This window comes from Monodon monoceros, unplaced genomic scaffold, assembly GCF_005190385.1.
Source record: "Monodon monoceros isolate NGI ecotype Baffin Bay Population unplaced genomic scaffold, NGI_Narwhal_1 Super_Scaffold_22, whole genome shotgun sequence".
NCBI lineage: Eukaryota > Metazoa > Chordata > Mammalia > Artiodactyla > Monodontidae > Monodon > Monodon monoceros.
In genome coordinates this window covers 94102736-94125255 of record NW_021703779.1, presented here as the reverse complement: position 1 = coordinate 94125255, position 22520 = coordinate 94102736, and the positions used below count along the sequence as shown (strand labels likewise).

Sequence of the window (22520 nt, the reverse complement as noted above, 5' to 3'; positions counted from 1 at the left end):
TGCCATTTGATATCATGTGGAGCTGGGAGGTCTCTTGTGGACCAGTGTCCTGAAGTTATCTCTCCCACCTCAGAGGCACAGCACTGACTTCTGACTGCAGCACCAAGAGCCTTTCATCCACACAGCTCAGAATAAAAGGGAGATAAAGTAGAAAGAAAGCATTAGTAGAAGTAGAAAGAAGGAAAGAAAGAAGAAAGAAAGAAAGAAGGGAGGGAGGGAGGAAGGAAGGAAGGAGGGAATAAAGGAAAGAAAGAAAGAAAGAAAGAAGATAAAGTAAAATAAAATAAGATAAAATATAATAAAGTTATTAAAATAAAAAATAATTATTAAGAAAAAAAAACGGACGGATAGAACCCTAGGACAAATGGTGGAAGCAAAGCTATACAGAAAAAATCTCACACAGAAGCATACACATACACACTCACAAAAAGAGGAAAAGGGGAAAAAATCATAAATCTTGCTCTCAAAGTCCTCCTCCTCAATTTTGGGATGACTCGTTGTCTATTCATGTATTCCACAGATGCAGGGTACATCAAGTTGACTGTGGAGCTTTAATCCGCTGCTTCTGAGGCTGCTGGGAGAGATTTCCCTTTCTCTTCTTTGTTCTCACAACTCCCAGGGGCTCAGCTTTGGATTTGGCCCCGCCTCTGCGTGTAGGTCGCCGGAGGGCATCTGTTGTTCGCTCAGACAGGACGGGGTTAAAGGAGCAGCTGCTTCGGGGACTCTGGCTCACTCAGGCCGGGGGGGAGGGAGGGGCACGGAGTGCGGCATTGGCCGCCGTGACGTTGCTCCAGCCTAAGGCGCACCGTGCATTCTCCCGGGGAAGTGGTCCCTGGGTCCCGGGACCCTGGCAGTGGCGGGCTGTACAGGCTCCCCGCAAGGGGGTTATGGATAGTGAGTGACCTGTGCTCGCACACAGGGTGGCAGCAGCAGCAGCCTTAGCGTCTCATGCCCGTCTCTGGGGTCCGCGCTTTTAGCCGCGGCTTGCGCCCGTCTCTGGAGCTCCTTTAAGCAGCGCTCTTAATCCCCTCTCCTCGCGCACCAGGAAACAAAGAGGGAAGAAAAAGTCTCTTGCCTCTTCGGCAGGTCCAGACTTTTCCCTGGACTCCCTCCCGGCTAGCCGTGGTGCACTAATCCCCTGCAGGCTGCGTTCACGCCGCCACCCTAGTCCTCTCCCTGCGCTCCGACCGAAGCCCGAGGCTCAACTCCCAGCCCCGCGAGCAGACAAGCCTCTCGAGCTGGTGAGTGCCGGTCGGCCCTGATCCTCTGTGCGGAAATCTCTTCGCTTTGCCGTCCGCACTCCTGTTGCTGCGCTCTCCTCCGCGGCTCCGAAGCTTCCCCGCCTCCGCCACCCGCAGTCTCCACCTGCGAAGGAGCTTCTAGTGTGTGGGAACCTTTCCTCCTTCATGGCTCCCTCCCACTGGTGCTGGTTCCGTCCCTATTCATTTGTCTCAGTTTTTTTCTTTCGCCCTACCCAGGTACGTGGGGGGTTTCTTGCCTTTTGGGAGGTCTGAGGTCTTCTGCCAGCGTCCAGTAGGTGTTCTGTAGGAGTTGTTCCACGTGTAGATGTACTTCTGGTGTATCTGTGGGGAGGAAGGTGATCTCCGCGTCTTACTCGTCCGCCATCTTCCTGGAAGTCCCCCTCAGCTGAATGACTAGGCTTTGTATAGCTTAGGCACTGGATTCTACCTCACCCAGTTTCTGACTAAAACTGAAGTGGATTTAGCCCCTACCTGGCTTCTGAATAACTGGGCTTTAAAATGCTTAGGGCAGGGCTTCCCTGGTGGCGCAGTGGTTGGGAGTCCGCCTGCCGATGCAGGGGACACAGGTTCGTGCCCCGGTCTGGGAAGATCCCATATGCCGCGGAGTGGCTGGGACCGTGAGCCATGGCCGCTGAGCCTGCGCGTCCGGAGCCTGTGCTCCGCAGCGGGAGAGGCCACAACAGTAAGAGGCCCGCGTACCGCAAAAAAAAAAAAAAAAAAGAGAATACCCTGCATTTGTAATGCAGGAGCCTCAGTTTACAATTGATAAATCTCAGTGGACACAAAAGCTAGGCTAGGTCCATGGCTATTCCTTAACATGCTCTGAGGAGATTTTAACAACTTTGGTTAGTTAACTGGGTTTAGAGCCTGGCTGTACCCTAATAAGACTGTGGCTAAGCGTTAACTCTGCTTTGAATAGGTTTTAATAAGCTTACGCTCTGGATTCTACCTCAGCTGATTTCTGACTAGAACTTAATTAGGTTTAGGCCCTAACTGGGCTCTGACCAAACATAAGCTTAGGCTTAGGCCATGGCTAGGTGTAACGGAGTTGTAACACTTAACTAGGCTGAGGTTCTGACTTGACCTGCTAGGCTTCAATTACATTTTAACTAGGCTTAGGCCCTGCCTAAGTCTTAACTAAGCTCTGACTAGGACTAAGTTTTTTTTATCTCCTCCTATTAGGACTTCGCTAGACTATGACAGCGACTTATTTAGGCTTTGGCCCTATCTAGACCTTTACTGGGCTCTGACTTGACCTAAGGTAGGCTATGGCACTCTTTACGCTTTAACAATACCTTGATGAGGCCTTAACCAAGATAACCAGCTTTTAACTAGGCTTACGTCTTGGCTCCACCTTAATGAGGTTCTGACAAGTCTAACTATGCTTAGGCTCTGGGCAGGCCTAACTATGTCCTTGCTAGTACTTAACTACACTTAGGCCCTGACTACACCTTAACTAGACTCTGACTAGACCTTAACTATGTTTAGGCTAAGCCTTATCTGGGTTATCTAGAGTTTAACTGAGCAACTAGGCCATAAGCAGGCTCTGGCCCTGGCTGCCTCTTAACTGGGCTTACTAGCCCTTAAATAGGCTTAGCCCTAGTTTAGCCTTAACTGGGCTTTGAACCTGGCTACACTCTTGTTAGGTGTAACTAGGACTAGGCCATGGCTATAAGTTAACTGAACTTAAGCCCCAGCTAGGCCTTATCTAGCCTGACGTCCTGGATAGACTCTGGCCTTGCCTTAATTACTGTTTAGGCCTTGGCTAAATCTCAGTTACTCTTTACTAAGAGTAACCTCAATCATATATTCCTTTCAGCCTTTAGCTCACTTAGTTTGCATCTGCCATTACCTCACTTTTCCTGTAGTTTCAGGCTGCCCTCTGAGTCATAAAAAGGAAACAGACATGACCCCACTGTATCCTCACTGCAACAGGAAATAGACTATTTCTAGCTTCCCTGCAGCCAGATGTATTTATAATGTAACACAGGAAGCAACCACTGAATTCACCACCCCACCCCCCACCCCACCCCCACCGAGAAACCGGGGGATACTTTTTTAGGTAACACTCCACCTGGAAGTACATTTCCTTTTCACCCAGTCAAGATGGTTTATATAACTCCTTCCAGGACACCTACATTTTGTAACCAGTTTTTAATAGCTAGAGATGAAAGTGTTCCCAAGTACAGGAGCTGTACCCACAGCTTTTGCCTATAATGTGCAATTGGCAGTTAAGAAAAGAGAGAGCTGACACACTACAATTGCAGTAAAGGGAGTGTAAGCTTCACAAGGCTGAACTCTGAGCATGTGTAGACCCTGTGAACTCTCCACAGTTAGCTCGTCAGGCCTAATGTGAAGAAGTAGCCAGTTTGGTGTATACCGGCTTGGACTATTAAAGGATGCTGAAGTCCTCAGTTGATGATTTAAGAACAGGATGATGAATGCAGCTCAGGGCATGAACCATGAATTCCTGTCTAATGGTTTCATCAATACCCTAGTGACAAGAGACTGGTTATTGGTTCCAAAACCCTGCTATATTATTTGGTTTGGGAGTATGTATTTGTATAATTCAATTTTTAGTAAAATACTTTTGATTCTTTCCTCATTGGGAGGTCACTTCGGCCAACTAATCATTTTTGTCATCCTTATCAGGTTCTAAGTTAAACTTAAATAGGCCTGTATAGTCCTATTAACCCCTTCAGTACAGGGTGACTCAGTATCAGCCCTGAATGAACCAAATGAAATTTGTAGGTACTATCCAGGGCAAAGCGAGTAAGTAGCCCTGCTCACTGGATAGTGCCCGAACAGGACCTGTTCCTGTAGGATGAAACCACTCCTTACATCAGGCTGTGTGAAGCCTTATGGCAATGGGGCTGATCTGGGCACCGGGACCAGGGAGTTCATGCATTCATTCACTCATCCCACAAATTTTATTTATCACCTGCTATGTGCTAGATATGGTCCTAGGTACTGGAAATATGATAGTAAGCACAAATAATCACAGCCCTTGCCCTCATGGAGTTTTCATTCCACAAACAAAACAAAGAGAGGGTCTGCACAGTCATGAATTGAAGCCTAGATTACAACAATCTATACCCTATGGATATCACAGGGCAAAGTCAAATATAATGGGCAAAGCTCAAAAATGACAGAATAGCTTAGCAAGTAGGAGGAAAGACCTAGGTGAATGGCCATGAGGTCGGAAAAATAGACAGCTGCAACAAATGAGTTGTTATCCTCACTTTATAAGTATGAAAACAGAGTTGCTGAAGATCACCTGGCTAGTAAGTGACAGAGATAGGATATCAACCCAGAACTAATTGACTCCAGAACCCCCGTGCTTTCCAGAGCCGTCACACTACAGGACTGATTTCTGGCCCTAAAAATCTCAGGAAATGAGCAAAGAGCTTTAAGCATCCTTAGATGCTGACTAAAGCACTCCTTATCAGCTCAGTCCTTATTCCTCAGTTCTGCCTGCTTCTCAACACTGGGGTAGGCATAAATCAACTATATTCCAATAAAATTTTTTTTTAAAAGTCATCAAAAAAACCCCAATGGAGCAGGCATATGGTTTTTTTTTTTACATCTTTATTGGAGTATAATTGCTTTACAATGGTGTGCTAGTTTCTGCTTTATATCAAAGTGAATCAGTTATATATACACATATGTTCCCATATCTCTTCCCTCTTGCGTCTCCCTCCCTCCCACCCTCCCTATCCCACCCCTCTAGGTGGTCACAAGGCACCGAGCTGATCTCCCTGTGCTATGCGGCTGCTTCCCAACAGCTATCGATTTTACGTTTGGTAGCGTAGGCATATGGTTTTGAGGGAGGGAGGCATGAAAATCTGGTGACAGGCCTCCAGGAGTGTGGTGTGGGCAATGGCTGAAAAGAAAGAGATGGTTACAACTGTATAAAACCTCTGGGCTATGACCACTTTTGTGGGAAAACAAACAAACAAAAAAGACTACTTCATGAGGATTCTTTTACAGTAAATTATTGAGAGGGGGTGAAAATAACCAGGAGGTTTAGGACTTATCCAATGTAACAAAATTCTCTGAGGATTTATAGTGATCCCTGGGGTTGTAAGGAATGCTAACGCTTAATAGTCCATAGTCTGCCAATAAAACAGCAAATTCTTGCATGTAAATAGACTGTCTATATCAGGCAAAAGTAAAATTTAGTTTCTTGGAAGCAAGAGACTAGCCCCATCCCTCTGATTAGTCACCTTGATCCAATGACGGGAGGGAGTTCATTGCACAATGGTATCTAGGGGAAGTCCTGTTGAGAATAGGAAGCCAATCTGCTTCAAGGCCAAGGAACTCCCGAGGTTGTTCAGTACTGCCACCATCACTCAGTTAAATCTTGGAAAATACCAATTAGTTCTGCATCTCTTCTCGTACTCCGCCCCCCCCCGTCAAAGTGTCTCAGAAGGAACTTAGTAATGCTATATATAGCAAGCTTCTTTTTTATGGCAGCTGGATTCTCTAGCCCAGTTCCCTGGTCAAAGTGTATATATTCTTTGGTCTCCTCCATCTCCCTGGAAGATCCCACAGGGATGCAATGTACTCCCCACTCAAAGCCTGCTGGCAGGCTAAGTATGACTAATGGTCTTCAATGTCCATTGGGAAAGAAAATGGCTCTATCGTTTGATTTGTCTGTACCACAGAATTCAGAAATTCAATATCACACAATTAATGACAGACTGCTTTTTCTAGTTCTTCAGTTATTTCCCAGAATGAGAAGTATCTTATCTTCTGAACTAGAAAGAATGTGGTAGGTAGAAAAAACATGCAGTATAAGGAAGGAAGTGTGTTTTCTAGCTTCTCCCTCTGCTCTTTACGCCTACCATCGCCACTACCACCACCACGCCATCCTAAGCAAGTCATTTGTACTTTCTGGTCCTCAGTTCTTCTTTCTATAAAATGCAGTAAATTACCCACTTGAAAAAGATGGGGGGAAAGTGGACTAGATAAATAAATCATATCAGCATATTGGATAAGAGCACAGGGTGTGGAGTTATACAGATCAGGGTCTGAATCACAGCTCTGTCACCTTGTCGCTATAAGCCCTTGGCATGGCATTGAACCTCGCTGAGCTTCACATTTCCTTCTCTGTAAAAAGAGGGTGGAGAGTAATAATACCTATTTCACGGGCTGTTATGGGGCCAAAATCCAAGACTACTTGGAAGATGCTTAGTTCAATAAATAAACATGACCCTTGTGCAACCTCACTCCTTTTATTTGCATCACTTTTGGGTGTCTTAAGAGTATTTATCAGGCACTTGATTAAAATGTACTGACTGGCGTATCGGACTTGCCCATAGGGCACTAGGGAGATTCATAGGGCACTACCAAGGAACCTCAGAAGCCTGGAACAGGGTGAAAGAACAGGACGAGATATTAGAGTTTTTCTTTATCCTCACCCCCCCCCCAGTTGAGCTCAACCCACATATAGTCATTGCTTTGAACTACAACAAAGAAGTGTCTTCCCGGAACCATAGGCCCCACTGGGATAACTAAAAGTGTCAGGGAGACACTTCAGGTTTAGCCTAAAGAATGAGAGCCAAGGACTCCTGGGTTCTTTGCTCTGCTGGGGCACTGAAACCTTCTGTACCTTTATTTTATACATTCCCTCTTTCTCTGATTTCTCCAACCTCTGGCCAATCTCTGAGGAGGCTACATACAATATACTTGAAACATACTTTGAAAAGAAAAATATTGAATATTATTAACTACTAGTTGGACTTTGCAAACAAATTAATAAATGCTTCCCTTACAGTTGCAGAAATGTTACAAACCCCTGCTGTAATTAAATCTCTCTCCAGCTTTGCTTTGATAGTCTGGATCCTAGGGGCAGTATGTTGACACCGTTTCAGCACTTTGTGTTTCAGTGCAAGTACTGAGCCATTCATTCACTCCAGGGAAGAGACAGAGAAAAGAATGAGTGTAAGGGTCTCAGAACTGAAAGCAAGTAACCAAGGAAGATGATCCGTCCCTTGCTGGAGGCTGTGAACTGGACACCAATGTTTCTCAATGGGAGATGGCTTTGGATTGCCCCTGCTGAAGTACGAGGGAAATAAATAAGCTAGGCCCAACTCACCTAGAGCAATGGGTTTCAACTGAGTCAGTTTCCCCCCACCCCAGGGGACATTTGTCACTATCTGGAAATACTTTTGGTTGTCACAACTATTGGAGGCCGGAAGGGAGGTGCCACTGGCACTTAGTAGGTTCAGCCAGGGATACTGCTAAACATCCTACAGTGCACAGGATAGTCTCCCAGAGCAAAGACCTACCCAACCCAAAATGTAAATAGTGTCGAGAGTGAGAAAATCTACACTAGAAAATCGTTCTATCCTTCCTATCCTAATAACTAGCAAATATTCTTGAAAGCCTTTCTTGGCACTGTGGGAGATATAAGACATGGTCTCTGCCCTAAGGAAGCTTAGACTCAAATATGGAGACTAACCAAGCACAATGAAGCTACCAGAAAATAAAGAAGTATATCACATAGCTATTTTTTCCTACATAGTATGGTCTAGCCCCCAGGTACTAAAGGAACTTTCAGGAGGAGAAGAGCAGGAGGCATGGCAATCATTCAGGAAAATGCAAGAAGAGTTGAATCTTGAGTTGGTGTTCGATGGAGAAAATTACTCTTGTTGTTAGGAGAAAGATGAGTCTATGCTCACTACCCATACTTCCTTTCTTCCCGTTCTCCATTTAATTAGCATCTTGTAATCTGATTTCAGGACTCCACAGACTGGAGGACTCCACAGAAAATGTTCTCTTGTAGGTGACCAGTGACATGTTAATCACCAGACCCAATCACCTATCCTCAATATTTATCTTCCTTGACTCCCACCTTTTTGAAATTCTCTTCCTCCTTGGCTTCTATGAGATCATCATCTTGTTCCCTTTAGATCTCTTGGGGCTCAGCCTCTTTCTTTCTATAGCTAACCTCAACAGGTAGGTGGGCCTCAAACTCCAGTCTGCTGTCTTCTTCTCATTCACTGTTTTCTCTTCGTTAATTATTTTATTCATTCATTTATATCCACAAGGATATAGATATAATTCCACAAGGGATTTGAGGTAGTTATAATATCATGCTCTGTATTTTCCCTTAATTCTCATACCCATTCCTACGGTTTCACCCATCATCTCTACATCAGCAACTCTCCAAACTACACCTCTGACTCTGATGTCCTTTCTACACACCACTCCTCCATACCCAACCACCTCCGGGCCACTGTCCACAGACGCTTCAAATCCAGCATATCCTAAATTTAGAGTAACCAAATAGTCCTGGTTTGCCCAGGACTTTCCCGGTGTTAGCACTGAAATTCCCCACATCCTGAGAATTCCCTCAACAGCAGACCAACCAGACGTATCTGAAATGAATTCTTCACGTTTATCCCAAATCCAGTTCTCGTCCTGATCTCCTGATTCCCATATACCGTTTAATAGCAGAGTATCCTCAACTCCTCATTACCTTCCACCCCAACACACAATTTATTACCACATATTGTCAATTCTATCTCCAAAATATCTCTGTCACCATCGCCTCCTTTCAACTCCCACTGCTCTAATTCAGGCCCTTATTGCCTCTCACCTGGAAAGTTACGAAAGACTCCTACTCAGTCCCCTCCCTCCCATCCCCTTTGCCAATTCACCTTCCGTACAGCCAAGATGGATCATTCTGAAACACAAATCTGATCGTGCATACGTAATCATCTCATCAACATGGAAGTCTTACAGACTGAACCCCAAAAACAGTATTAAACCTAGGCTCTGGGGTATTCAAGCATGACGACTACACAGTGTAATACCTTAGAAATGTTGCCATGACTGACTAAAATGCACCGAGTAATAATATGAGCTGTAAGTGAAAGGGAAAAGCAAAACAAAACAAAACCAACCACCATAGCCTTGAGAAGCCAAGAATTTTGAGTCTGTCGGTTACAGTTTTGCATCTTCTCACTTCTTCAGAGAAGTATATGACAACCACAGTTAAGGTAAGTTAAGTACTGCCAGGGAACTCCGGATAGTATAGACCAGTTATGGCCTTGATATTCATCTGACATAGAATCAACTGGAAGTTACGTTATGCAGAAACTAAGATAGTCTGTGAGAGAATACACTTGCTCCCTTAGGCTAAGTTTTAACTTGTCTGTGGCCCGACTTTCAAATCACCCCCCCATACAAGAGCTATAGGCTTTCCATCCAGCCTGATGAGAAAAAGGAGAATTTGCTTGAGTGACGTTTACAACAGTGTCAGGAAATATGTGTCCCGTTTGAATAATGATGGGGGGGCAACCAAATTTAGATTATGAGAGTGAAAACTGCCAGATAAAGAAAAAGCCAAATGTTCTCCCTAGAGGGGAAAGAGAGCTCATCCCTCCCTCCCTCCCTCCCTCAGCAAAACAAAACTGTCCTCTGTCTCCTCTCAGACACTTGCAGGTGGTAAATTGTTTACAAAGGAACTCACCTTGGGAGTGAAAAGCTGACCTTCACAAAGGCATTAGAAAAAGATGGCTATGAGAAAAAGCAGTGCCATAACCCAACGGTTTACCTCCCTAGTATAGGAATTTCCATCGCATTGTAGGTAACTTCCTCGTCCATCTAGGTAAGTAAGAGATGTAGCCGCCCATCAGAAGAAGGCTCCCCCCAGCTAGGGTCCCACCTTTCGTTTTTTGTTTTTTTCTTTTTTGGGGGGCCCTTTTTTTTCTAGTTTTTCCATCACTTAATGGGGCATTGAAACATTAACACATTTCATTCATCTCCCAAAGACCTTGCTTCTGAAATTCATTCTCCCTTCTCCATCAGGGACCTCCCTAGTCAGGAACACACACGCATACATCATGAACAAATATATATTCCTTCATCATTTAATAGCAGCAACACAACTTCTCAACCGGGGGATTATAAGCCAAGGTCTCTGCCCTACAGGCGTTTAGAGTCTAATCAGGGAGACCAACAAGCACGATTAACAGCAAGGAAGTAGATTGCATAGTCATTTTTTTCTATAGTTGCTATAGTAACTTGGACAAATAACACTGGAATCTTTAAGAAAACTTCAAAAAAATAAAGGAGCATGAGGGAACAATTTTAGGGTGATGAAGATGAACTCAAACTGCAGTCATTGATCTGTACACTTAAAATAGCTGCTTTTTTATTGTAAATTATATCTCAATAAAGTTGATTTTTAAAGTGCAAAAAAAGAGAAAACTTTCAATTTTTCAAAGAATGGAATTAGAGTTCATTCAGGTGTAACACAGGGAGAGAGGTTTTGAAGGTACGAGAAAAAAATTCACAGAGTTGGGACTTGCTTTCTGTCTCTCACACTCACATACCACACACACACACACACACACACACACACACACACACACACACACCTTGCTTTTGTCATATAATATGGTTCAAGCTTATTTAGGCTTGAAGCATTAAACAGCTTGTTCCAGAGTAAATCCTCTGCTGTCAGCTCCCCTCTAGGCCAAAACCACTATGTTCACTGCCCTGCTGATTCCCACACCTCTACCTCCAGCTCTAAACTTCAGTCTTTCTTCAGCATTCCAAAGCCCTAGCAAATCAGCAAGAATAAGACAAGTAGGACTATTTGGCATTTAAGTGAACACTCACTCTGTGCCTAGCACAGAGCTAACTTTTGTCTATCTGTTGTCATTAATACTCCAAATAATCCAGCTACCACTGTTTAAAGAATTGACTATGTGCAAGGCATCCAGACACTGTGTCAATGACTTTTCATGTGGACTATCTCATTTAATCCTCACAACAATCCTAGGAGACAGGCAATAGTATTATTTCCATTTACAGATAAGGAAACTGTGAATTAAAAGGACTTGTCCAAGGGCACACTGTGAATACATGGCCAAGCCAGAGTCTGACCTCAGCTCTTACTCCGAAGTCTACATACCGGAGACTGTGTTGTGTGATGGTTAGAGCCGCAGGTTAGCAAACTTTTTCTGTAAAGGCCGGATAGCAAATATTTTAGGCAGCATAGGTCATAGGTCTCTGTTGTAATTACTCAACTCTGCCAGTGTAAAAAATAAGCGTGGCTATATTGCAACAAAACTTTATTTACGCAAATAGGAAACAGGCTCCATTTGGCCCCCAGTTTGATGGCCCCTGGGTTAGAGCATCAGTGGTGTACTTAGACCCGGGCTCAAGACTTGTTCTTGAGTCTCTCTGTGGCTCCGATTCTTCATCTCTAGTCATACCTACAGTCATCATGAGGGATAAGGATTAAAGGAATGAACAAAAATACGAAGTACCTGGCACATAGTAGAGTGCTCATTAAGTCATGATTAAAAGCCCACCATAAGGCTGGCCCCTAGAAGGAAGGAGAAAGGAAATGGGTTAGGATAGGTACCGCTCTCTTTAAAATTAAGCCACCAGGCTCCAATAGTCTTGATAGTCGGCAGCAATAATTACTCCCTCAGAATGCCAGCTAATTCTATGCTCCCACCAGCTACACAAACCTTGTTCTTTTTTGAGTTTACGTTCCTATTTTAGTCATTAGTGAGAGTCTCGTGGTTTCAAGGGAGGGCAGGAATATGATTTTGTCACTATTTGCTAGGTGTTTCCTTCAGGAATGAGATTCTGGTCACTGGAGTCATGTCTGGCACAGAGTAGGTGCTCAGTAAATGTTGCTGGCTCGATTGAACTGGCTTTGGAGTGGTACTTCCTGGAAGCAGAAGGAAAGTGACTTCCTAAAAGCCCTCAAAGCACTGAGGACTTATGTTTTCTTTGCCCACGTGAGCACGCCTGTGTGTGTGTGTGTGTGTGTGTGAGAGAGAGAGAGAGAGAGAGAGAGAGAGAGGGAGAGAGAAGGGGGGAAGGAGAGGCGTAGGAGTATGAGGGGGGTGGTTACATTAAGCACACAGGAGCCAAGCTCCGTTGGTCTCTCTAAGCCTTGCTCCTGAATAATCAGCCAGTGAAAGCCACTCGGAGCAAGTTTTTTTTGCTTTGAGCCAAAACCATACTCTTGGGATCTTCCATCGTGGCTTTAAAGAACCTCCTGAGATACTATAGCTTGTTAGCCAGCCCCGAAAAAGCCATCCTTCCTGCAATCCTGACTTGCCAGTCTTTCTCAATGAAAAATTCTCTCCTTTACCTACCAAGCTGTCTCTCATCCTCTAAGATGCCTTGCATAACAATCCAGTTTTCATTCTGGAGTTTGTTAGAGGTATTTATAGGATCTGACTATACAATGAGGACGGTACTGACTCCAACTGGATGTACTTCTCCAGTGCACTATTCCTCCCCACCTCCCCTCCCTAACCCTGCTACCGCCGCCATCAGTCTCCTTTCCAGAATTCCAAGTCAGTAACTGGCATGACAGAACACACCCTCAGAACATTCAGAGGAGCTGATCATGGAAGCAGTGCTGATGTGTGCCAACTGTCTAGGCAAAGACTGTGTCAGGTCACATATATAGTCACTTCAAGACTATCCATCCAAGAAGCAACAGTTCTGCATCTCATGATAATAACAATAGCCATAATGTTGAAAATAGCTAACATTATTGAATGCTTCCTCATCTAATTCTCACAATGGTTTAGTGCTCTATGCTTTGATATTTTTATTCCTTGAGGTATTTCCCCTTCCAGCCTCTTGATTTAAACCAGTAGGATCGCAACTCCCAGCTGACCCCCAACCACATCCTGTCGGATTTTTTTTTTTTGGAGTAGAGTTGATTTACAATGTTGTGTTAGTTTCAGGTGTACAGCAAAGTGAATCAGTTATACACATATCTATTCTTTTTTAGATTCTTTTCCCATATAGGTCATTACAGATTATTGAGTAGAGGTCCTGCACTATACAGTACTGTCTGACTTCGTATTTGGTTTTTAGTGGGTTTCCAGGCTCTCTTCATCAACTGCCCTGACACACTAGGTCACTTGCTCCCTCCCAGGTGAGCCGTTTTCCCACGTAGGCTCCCTTTCTGGAACTTCCCTCTTTGGAGTAGGAAGTGAGCACCCATCACCCTCTGCTGCCATCTCATGGCTAGAACAAACCATTGCATTGGATTGAATTCCACAGCACTAGATGCTTTCAGAGCCCCTTACCTCCAACACGGGAGAACTATAACAGCTACCAGGAAATCCCATTTAGCTAATTCTGACTGCTGTGTATACTTGCAAATGGAAAATTATATATTTTTAAAATATTTTTAAAATTTTTAAAATATTTTAAAATATTTTTAAAAAAATATATAAATATATATATATAAATATATTTTTTAAATATATTTTTTAAATATATTTTTTAAATGTGTTCTAAAACAGAGTTTTCAGCATCTAGCTCACTTTCCTCCATTTAGTTCAAATTAGTGAAGTTTGAAATTAGAGGTATGACTGCCAGTTGACTTATTTTGTGCGTCTGCACCTGCGTGGCCATTGCTATTGGGAGCCCAGCTCGGGAACCAAGTTGACTAGCTAAGTGCAACGACAGCCAGCTGAGTCCCAAATGTCTCCGTAACCCCTGGGTAAGCACGCATCTCCTTTCTTTCAGAAAAAAAAAATATCACCATGGATTAGTGATCTGAACAGATGAATAGCAAATTGTGTTAAGACAGAGACTACATGTAAAATGTAGGGGCTACTTCGCATCATAATCTGGAACTAAAGTACTTGCCAAAACCTCTTTCTTCGTCTCAAATTTCTGCTGCGGTGGTAAAAAAAAAGCAGACCCGCTTAATGAAAGTACAGCTCAGCAAGCTCCCGGACTGGTGAGGGAAGGAAGGTGTTTTGAACGTTTCTCCCTCTTTGGGAAATCTTGCATTGCTACCGATTTCCTTTGTGAGCATTTTTTCTCCTCAACGGAGCCCAGCTTGATTGGCAACTACAAAACAAACCAACAAAAGTCGTTCTATCTCGGGTCATTTCTGCTGGCTTTTTAAATACACTTTTATACACAACTAGACTATTTTCTGAAGAACTGACATCTGAGGCAATGAAAGTTGGGCCTATTCCAACGTGCAGCCATTTGCTGAGGGAGCAGAAGAAGGTTCTTGAAGATCAGTAGACTTTTTCAAACCACCGAGAAAGGCCCTTTATCTCAGATCCTGCCATAGCCAGGAACTTGATTTTTCTTCCCAAACCTGATCGTCTCCCCTGGGGCGGGGGGAGCCACTCATTCTCACCTTTTAGATTTTCTTTTCCTCCAAATGAACTAAGGGAAGAAGTGTTTGCAGCTGTGGATCCCCCAGCTTGAAGTCAGCTGATCCCTTTTAGGAAACACAAAGATAACTCACTGCCAATTACTTCAGAGAACAACAGGCCCAGACTGCCTTCCAAACCCCTGAATGTGAAACATATGTCAAGGTGACCTTCCTTCCAGCCTCACCTATTGCACTTTTGTACACACCCAACAATTTAAAATCATCTGACAATAACCAGTTAGGTGACACAAACGTGGGACTGACTTGTTTGATCCTGATCTAATTTTTCTCTTGCTGACAGCCTCCATGGCAGGCGACATGGTAGATGGCGCGAGTTAAGAAAGACTTTTCTCCTCTGACCACTGCCTGTTCCTAATGGAACCACTAAAGGTTCACTGCTACTGGCTTTTTTTTCTCTGCCTCATAGCCTGGCTTACTTCTCAAGAGCCCACCCCCACCCCACATCCTCTGCTCCTACCAGGGGACTTTCCCTCATTTTCCATTATCTCCGCAAAGTGGGGACTCAATCAATAACCAGGGAAGTCTGTCCCTAGCTCACTACTCTTAAACGAGCTCTAACTACAGTGCCTGACACATAGTAGGCACTCAGATGTTAATTGTTGTTGTTGTTACTATTTAACCTCTCTGAGCCTCAATTTTCTCATCTGTAAAATGGGTGTAAATATAGTACCAACCTCCTGGGCTTAGTCAATATATAGAAAACGCTTTTAAAAGTATCCAAAACAAAGGAAGTTCTGTATACATCTAATCTATGACGGTTATGACTACTACTAATGCCTTGAGAGCACACAGAATGTGAGGTGAAAAGAGAAACGTGTGTGTGTGTTGGGGGTACTTTGGGGGAAAAGAGTTCTGTTTGGGTTATGCATTTGAAATGCCCACTGCGCAGTTGAACATTTAGGTCTGAAGTTTAGCAGGGAGGCAGAGAGGAAATTTTCTCACTTTAGCAAATATAGTAAATGCCTGTAAAGCCCCTGGGATGTGAAATGTTACATAACATACACGATTGTTCCTCCCCTTCAGAAGCTTACCGTTGTAAGAAGGCCGAGTCAAGGGTTCTAGGTATAAATGTAACATGAGGTAATCTCTAAGTGATACCACAAGGAAGAAGCAAGGTGGTCTGGGCTCAAGACGGAGGGATTGCCTCTGGCTGGGGCAATCAGGGAAGGCTTCCAAAAGGAAGTGATGTTCTCTGATTTAATAATTCTCTGTAGCCTTTTCTTATGACTCTAAGTGCCTGCTGATTTGTCCTGTCTCTGAATGCCCTGAGTGCCTACGTTGTGGTGCCTCATAACAAAGTCATGAGCTTTTCCTAACGCTAAATGGATCTAATTTGAATGACTAGACTTTATTCTGACCTTTCTTTTTATAAAATGGTGGTAACAGAAGATCAAAGGGGCATAGGTTTTTTTTCTTTTTTTTTTTTATGTCCTTACTTGGCAAAATAATCTCTGGATTTGGAGGGGAGTGACCTTCACTGGTCTGTTGAGAGCCAGCCATCTGGGAACCCGACACCTTTACCATCTGTAGCGCTTGTGCAGGAGTCTGAACACAAACCTTTATCGTCCCGTTACTTCTTTCACGTGAGTTTGGCTGGCCTCTCAGTGGGATCCGCAGGCAGAATCACTGTCACTCTCTCTTGTTGGGACCCTCTCCCCTTGTGCGCCACACAGAACCGGGCACAGCACGTGTACAGAGCTACTTGTTAAAATGCCTGAACTGAATCACGTGGACCTTGCATCCCCTTGGCTATGAGCAAATCAGATTCTGTTCTGCCTTGGGTTCAGCATGGGAATCAGGCACTAAAGTCAGGTGATTATTTAGACAGCTGGCAGGTAGGTCCCTTATAGCTAGATAACTGGCTGATATGAGGTACTCACTTTATTTTATTTTTGAGGTACTCACTTTAAACTGTTAAGGGTGGTTAGTAGTTTTACATATTACCACTTCCTACAAACATGAATATAACTTCAAGGCCTTAACCCAAAGCAACAAATGATGTGGGCATTTCAGTCACTGTGGCAAGGCCAATGGGGAAGATACTGGAAAATCCAGCTTTCTGCAGGCCTCAGCTCATACCATCCAGAGATTGATAGAGTACAGTGTTTAAGAGCTTAGTCTATGGTCAGCCAAGCGAGGGCTCCCGTCCTGGCTCCACTACTTACCAAGAATGTGAGCTTGGGCTCAGTCTCATCGTCTATAAAATGGGTATGACACTGATATCTGCCTTTAGGGTTGCTGTGAGATGATCTGTGTGAAAATCTGGTACAGTGTCTGGCACACTATAAGAGCTCATTGTATGGTAGTTAATCTATGTTAAGAATAGCTCCTAGTTGCAACTCCTAAGGGACTTGACTTACCCATCAGACTTCACCCCCTACATACACTGAGGGCAAAACTTCCCAAATTGTTCTACAGGTTCAAGGCAATCGCTATTAAAAACCCAGGTTCCTTGTTTGCATAAATTGACAAGGAGATCATAAAATTCACATGAAATGCAATGGAGGCAGAATAGCCAGAACAATTTTGAAAAAGAGCGAAGAATTTAGAAGATTCGTGCTTCTCAATTTCAAAAGTTACTACAGAGCTACTGTAATCAAGACAGTGGGGTACTGGCATAAGGATACACTTACTGATAAATGGAATAGAATTAAGAATCCAAAAATAAACCCTTATATTTTTGGTTAGTTGATTTTCAACCAGGATACCGAAACGATTTAATGGGGAAATAGTAGTCTTTTCAAAAAATGGTGCTGGGACTGATCTTGGGTGGCCTCGGCCCGTACTGGCTTGAAGCAGGATTTCGATTCCCCAGCCAGAGATTGAAGTCAGGCCTCAGCAGTGAGAACACTGAATCCAGTCATTAGACCATCAGGGACAGTAGCCAGTGACAAGGCCCTGGCCTGTCGGCTTTGCAGAAATGAATTTCCACAAAGAGACGGAAAGTGGTGAAACAAGTGTTTATTAGGAGGAAAAAGAGTACGTGTGAATAGACACACGGGCAGGCTCAGAGACAGAGTTACACCGCGTGGTAGTTTGAATCACTTAAATGGGGCATTTCTTCCGGGTTTCCTGTGGCCAATCACCTCGCTTTGCCTGGCTCTGAGTCTGTATTTGGTCTATCTCAGGGTTCTCCCCTGTGTGCGAGCACACCTCTTAACCAAGATGGATTCTAGCGAAGAGGTCTATGGGTAGGTTGACATCACTTACTATGGGGTGGCGCCTCCTCCCTTTTTGACCCCCCAAGGAGCCTTTCTGCGCTCGTGTAGTTGGGAAGGTCTCCTTGACCTCGAGAATGAGAAATATGTGGTCTCTTTATCTGTTATCTGGGCAGGGCTTAGCTCCTCCTCGCTCCTGCTATTAGCTTTGTCTTGGAGTATCTGTCCACAGGGGATCTACTCTAGCTGCTCAGCCTGGGGTCCATCTATCTCCTGCCTCAGGACAAAGTGAATATCCACAGGCAAATAAATGAAGTTGGACCCCTTCCTCATACAATATGCAAAACTTAATTTAAAATGGATCAAAGACCTAAGTATAAGAGGTAAAGCTATCAAACTCAGAGACAAACACATAGGTGTAAATCTTTGTGACCTTGGATTGAGTGATGGTTTCTTATATATGGCTGCAACAGCACAAGCAACAAAAGAAAACATAAAATGGACTTCATCAAAACTAAAAACTATTGCTCTAGGCTCTGTACAGTTTGGCCTTTATAGTGCAATCAAGCACACAACACATAGGCACTGCTGTTTTTCCTGCAGTCCCTCTTTGTGAGGCATTCTCGAAGTCAGCTAGAGATTGATTAAATAAACTCAAATTGGAACTTCAATATGCAAGCAGGAATTAGGATTGTGCTTTCAAAGCTCACAGATGTGTCTGGATTAGATACTACATGGTGGCTTAAGACAAGTTTGTTTTGTAATATTCTAATTGCAGTTTGTTCTGCCAGAGTCCATACCACCCTATACTACTCTTGTCAGATATAAAAAATAGAAAATAAAAACCTGTTCAACTTTAAAATTATTATGTTCAGCCAAATCGAAAATCGGAGCAGAGGCATTGAAAATAAAGGTTGGATGGTCATATCCACTATTAAAAGAAGTTTCACATCTGCATTTTTTCCTTTAGGGGAGAGTGATTTCTTGGGTCAGAGTTATTGGGGATACACAAGGAGAAGAAGTCCTAGGAGACCATAAAGACCATGGCAAAGTGGTCCAAATATCTGGTTCTGGCAGCAGCTGGGGGACAATACTGTAGAACAGCAAACTACAAATTGCTGCCTGTTTTGTTAATAAAGTTTTATTGGCACACAACTACACCCATTCATTTACATATTATGTATCGCTGAGTTTGTGCTGAAACAGCTGAATTGAGTCTTTGCAAAAGGGACGATATGGTCTGCGAAGTCCCAAATATTTACTATCTGGCCCTTTACAGAAAAAGTTTGCTGACCCCTGCTGTGTAACACCAGTACTACAGTCTGGATATCTCCATTTAGATGTCCCACAGACAAATCTAACTCAGCAGGTATAAAAATGCATGCATCTCCATAAACTTGCTCCAGCTTCAGTGTTCCCACTCCCGATTAATGGCACTACCGTCCACCAATTCACCCAAAAGAGAAGCCTCCCTCCCTTTTACCCTCTCACCCTATATATTACTTCACTTCCCACCCATCACCACATCCTGCCAATTCTACCTCCTCACTATATTTTGAATCTGAGCACATCTCTTCATTTCCACTGCCATTACCTTAGTCTGAGTCACGATCATTTTGTACAACATTGATAACAGCTTTCTAACTGGTCTTCCTGCCCCTAGTTTTGCCCACCCTCTGCCCCCAATCCATTTTCTACTCAATAATCATAGGATCTTTCTAATGTCTAAATCTGATTCTGGCACATGCATAATGATATATGCAGCTAAGATTTAATGATCCCTTACTATTTGCTACACATAGTTCTAAGTGCTTCATGTATAGTAACTGATCTTAATCCTCACATGAATCCTATATGGCAGATGCTGTTATTAACTCCATTCTTTAGATGAAGACTTTGAAGAGCAGAGAGAACCAGTGCAATCTAGCTCAAGTGTCTATAGTCTTAACTACTCTACTATACTGCTCTACACACACACACACACACACACACACACACACACACACACACACACACGAACCTATCATTTATGGCTTCTCATTGCTCTTAAAATGAGTCATACTATTTATAATGGCCAAAGACTATCATTTTTTTTTGAGTTGTGTAGCCCTTTATTAGTGACTAAAATAGAAGGTATCTGTTGTACAACACGGGTAGTAATTGACTATAACTGGAGATTTTTATATTCTAATACAGATCATTTATAAATGCAATTTCTTTATTAAAAAGCTTCCACCCTTTTTGTTTGTTTGTGTACAATTTGCAAAACTATTCTGAAAGCGGAGTATATGTGCACAAGTCTGCAAGGAGTGCAAATTCAGGATACAGTAAATGCTTCACAAGTTACTTTCCAAAAACTGACTGCCACAACTGTGCCAAAGACTATCATTTTGATCTTCTGTAACCCCTGCCTACCTCTCCAGCCTCATCTCTTGCCATCCACAGCCTTGCAGTTCAAGCAGCAGTCTCCCCAGACGGCTTTACCTCCCCATACCAGTCACGCTCTTTTTCACCTCCATGCCTTTAGTCATGTTATCCCCGCTACTCTGGCTGTTTACTCTCTTCCCATCTCCTTCACTACACCTAGCCAGCTTCTACACATCCTTCAATGCTCCACTCAGGTCTTACCTGCTCCAGGAAGCCTTTGCAGAGCAGTCCGAATTTGCCCTTCCTTTGTGCTCCCATTACGCCTTGTTTTCCTATGCATTTCCATGCCCTCACTAGACTGTTTCATAACTGTCTTTTTATATATGTGTCCCCCTCACTAGACTGGGTGCTTCCAGTGCTTCTCCCATTGCATCCAAATATTTTGCTTTACCCTTCTACTTTTCTATACCTTTTTTTCTAGGACCTTTTCATCCCAGCCTTTGGCATAAGCTATAATGCCAAGAAGAGTAGAAAGGGACTGTATGGGATTTTGTCTTTTTGTGTGTAAATGTGTGAAAAGGAGATGTGAGGACATAAGGGGGATCGTGAACATCTTTGGAGAAAATGAGATCACATGATAAAAAGACTTTAGAGCTTTCTTTTTTTTTTTTGTCACCTAGTAATAGTAAACTGCTTTAGGGTAGGCTAGTCCCTAAAATGGATAATGGCTCAAACACAATAGAATTATCTCAGTCATGTAACTGTCCAAGACAGATATTCTTGGTCAACAAGATAGTTCTCCTCCACATAGTCACTGAAGGACACGGGCTGACAGAAGCCCCTAGGCCACCCTGAGCTACCACACCCCACTCAGCAAGAAGGGGGAGAGAACATGGAGGAGCACACATGGGGGACATATATAGTCCAGGCCTAGAGGTGCCACTCATCATTTCTCCTCACATTCCATTATTGAGAACTTGGTCATGTGGCCACGCCTCACTGCAAGGGAGCCTGGGAGATGTAGTCCAGCCTGTGCTCAAGGAAGAAAGAATGGTTTTGGTGGGAAGTTAGTGACCTTCACAGATATACTGACAGTAAAATTGGGCTAGTTTACCTTGGGTGTTAGGTAAATGATGGAAGAATTTTATTTCCTTTGTACTAGTAAGCTGTATGGTGCAGTGCTGTTTAACCTTTCCCATGGGAAGCTGGAGTAATCAGATAGAGGCAATCTTTAAAATCATTGCTGACAGTTGAGCTCCCTATTGAGTTGCTTACCAGGAAGTAACAGCCGGAGGGTGACTTGCAATGCTGATGATCTCTTAACTATTAATCACTGACACTCTGTAGATTGCCTTTAAGTAAAATCCCAGCTGAGTTAGACACTGTCGTATAATATTGGCCCCCAAATAGCTTTGTCTCCTTTGCATGTCTAGACTAGAGAGCGTGTTAAATAAATGGCAAAGTAGCAACCTGATTCTTTGCTAGCCAACCAAGAGGTGCTCAGAACCAAAAGGGAAAAAAGAAAGCATCAAAAAGGGAACTCATTTCCATTCCAAACCACAGCCACAGGCATGAGCTTATTTGCTGCCAGTTCGTGTTTGCCCAGAGTACACATTTGTTGATGACCTCATGTAAGCTAGGGGAATGAGTAAAAGTGAATCCATTTGAAATGAAACATCCCCATGATTCTCTGCTAAGAGGCATGTACATTCCCAGGAGAACTTTGTAAAACAGCTGCCCAGGCTCTACTCCCAAGGGAGGCTCATTCAGTCAGCCTGTGGTGTGACTTGGGAATTGGGATTTTTTTTTTCATGTTCCCTGGATGATTCTGATGCAGAGCCAGGTTCGGGGAAGCATCTCTCTAACACAGTGGGAGGGGGAATAGGGGGCCATGCCAAAGCACAAACCAGAGTGATTGATTCTGTTTAATGTATGAAACAAATAATCAACCCTAAGGAAGATCCAGTCTCCTAGCTTGACATGTAGAGCTGTCTCTGAGGTTAGACCCGTGCATGGGAGCCTGGAGATCAGGCCTCCTCTGGGGATTGGCCGTGCAGCTGGCTGTAAACTAGGAGAGCCATTATGAATGTAGACTTCCACCTGGACATCCCAGATGCCTGACTTGTTCTCTTCTTTTCCCAGTTTGTGGCCCAGCCCAACTGCCAACAGTTGCTTGCCACTCTGTGGTACGATGGCTTCCCTGGATGGCGGCGGAAACACTGGGTAGTCAAGCTTCTGACGTGCATGACCATTGGGTTCCTGTTTCCCATGCTGTCTATTGCTTATCTGATCTCACCCAGGAGCAACCTTGGGCTGTTCATCAAGAAACCCTTTATCAAGTTTATCTGCCACACAGCCTCATATCTGACCTTCCTCTTCATGCTTCTCCTGGCTTCTCAGCACATCATCAGGACGGACCTCCATGTGCAGGGGCCTCCCCCGACTGTAGTGGAATGGATGATATTGCCTTGGGTTCTCGGTGAGTCAAAGAGACCAGGAGCTATGGCCAGACTGCCTGCTGGTCCTGTCTAA

General features: G+C 43.8%; 1 protein-coding gene across 1 annotated transcript in view; it reads left to right on the top strand.

Annotated features, from left to right (window-relative positions):
- Positions 1 to 22520, top strand: part of TRPC5 (transient receptor potential cation channel subfamily C member 5) — a 133514-nt gene that overhangs the window by 55870 nt on the left and 55124 nt on the right. The window contains exon 3 of the mRNA XM_029240598.1: positions 22131 to 22467. Within this exon, the coding sequence (XP_029096431.1) occupies positions 22131 to 22467 (337 nt within the window). The remainder of the gene's footprint in view (positions 1 to 22130; positions 22468 to 22520) is intronic.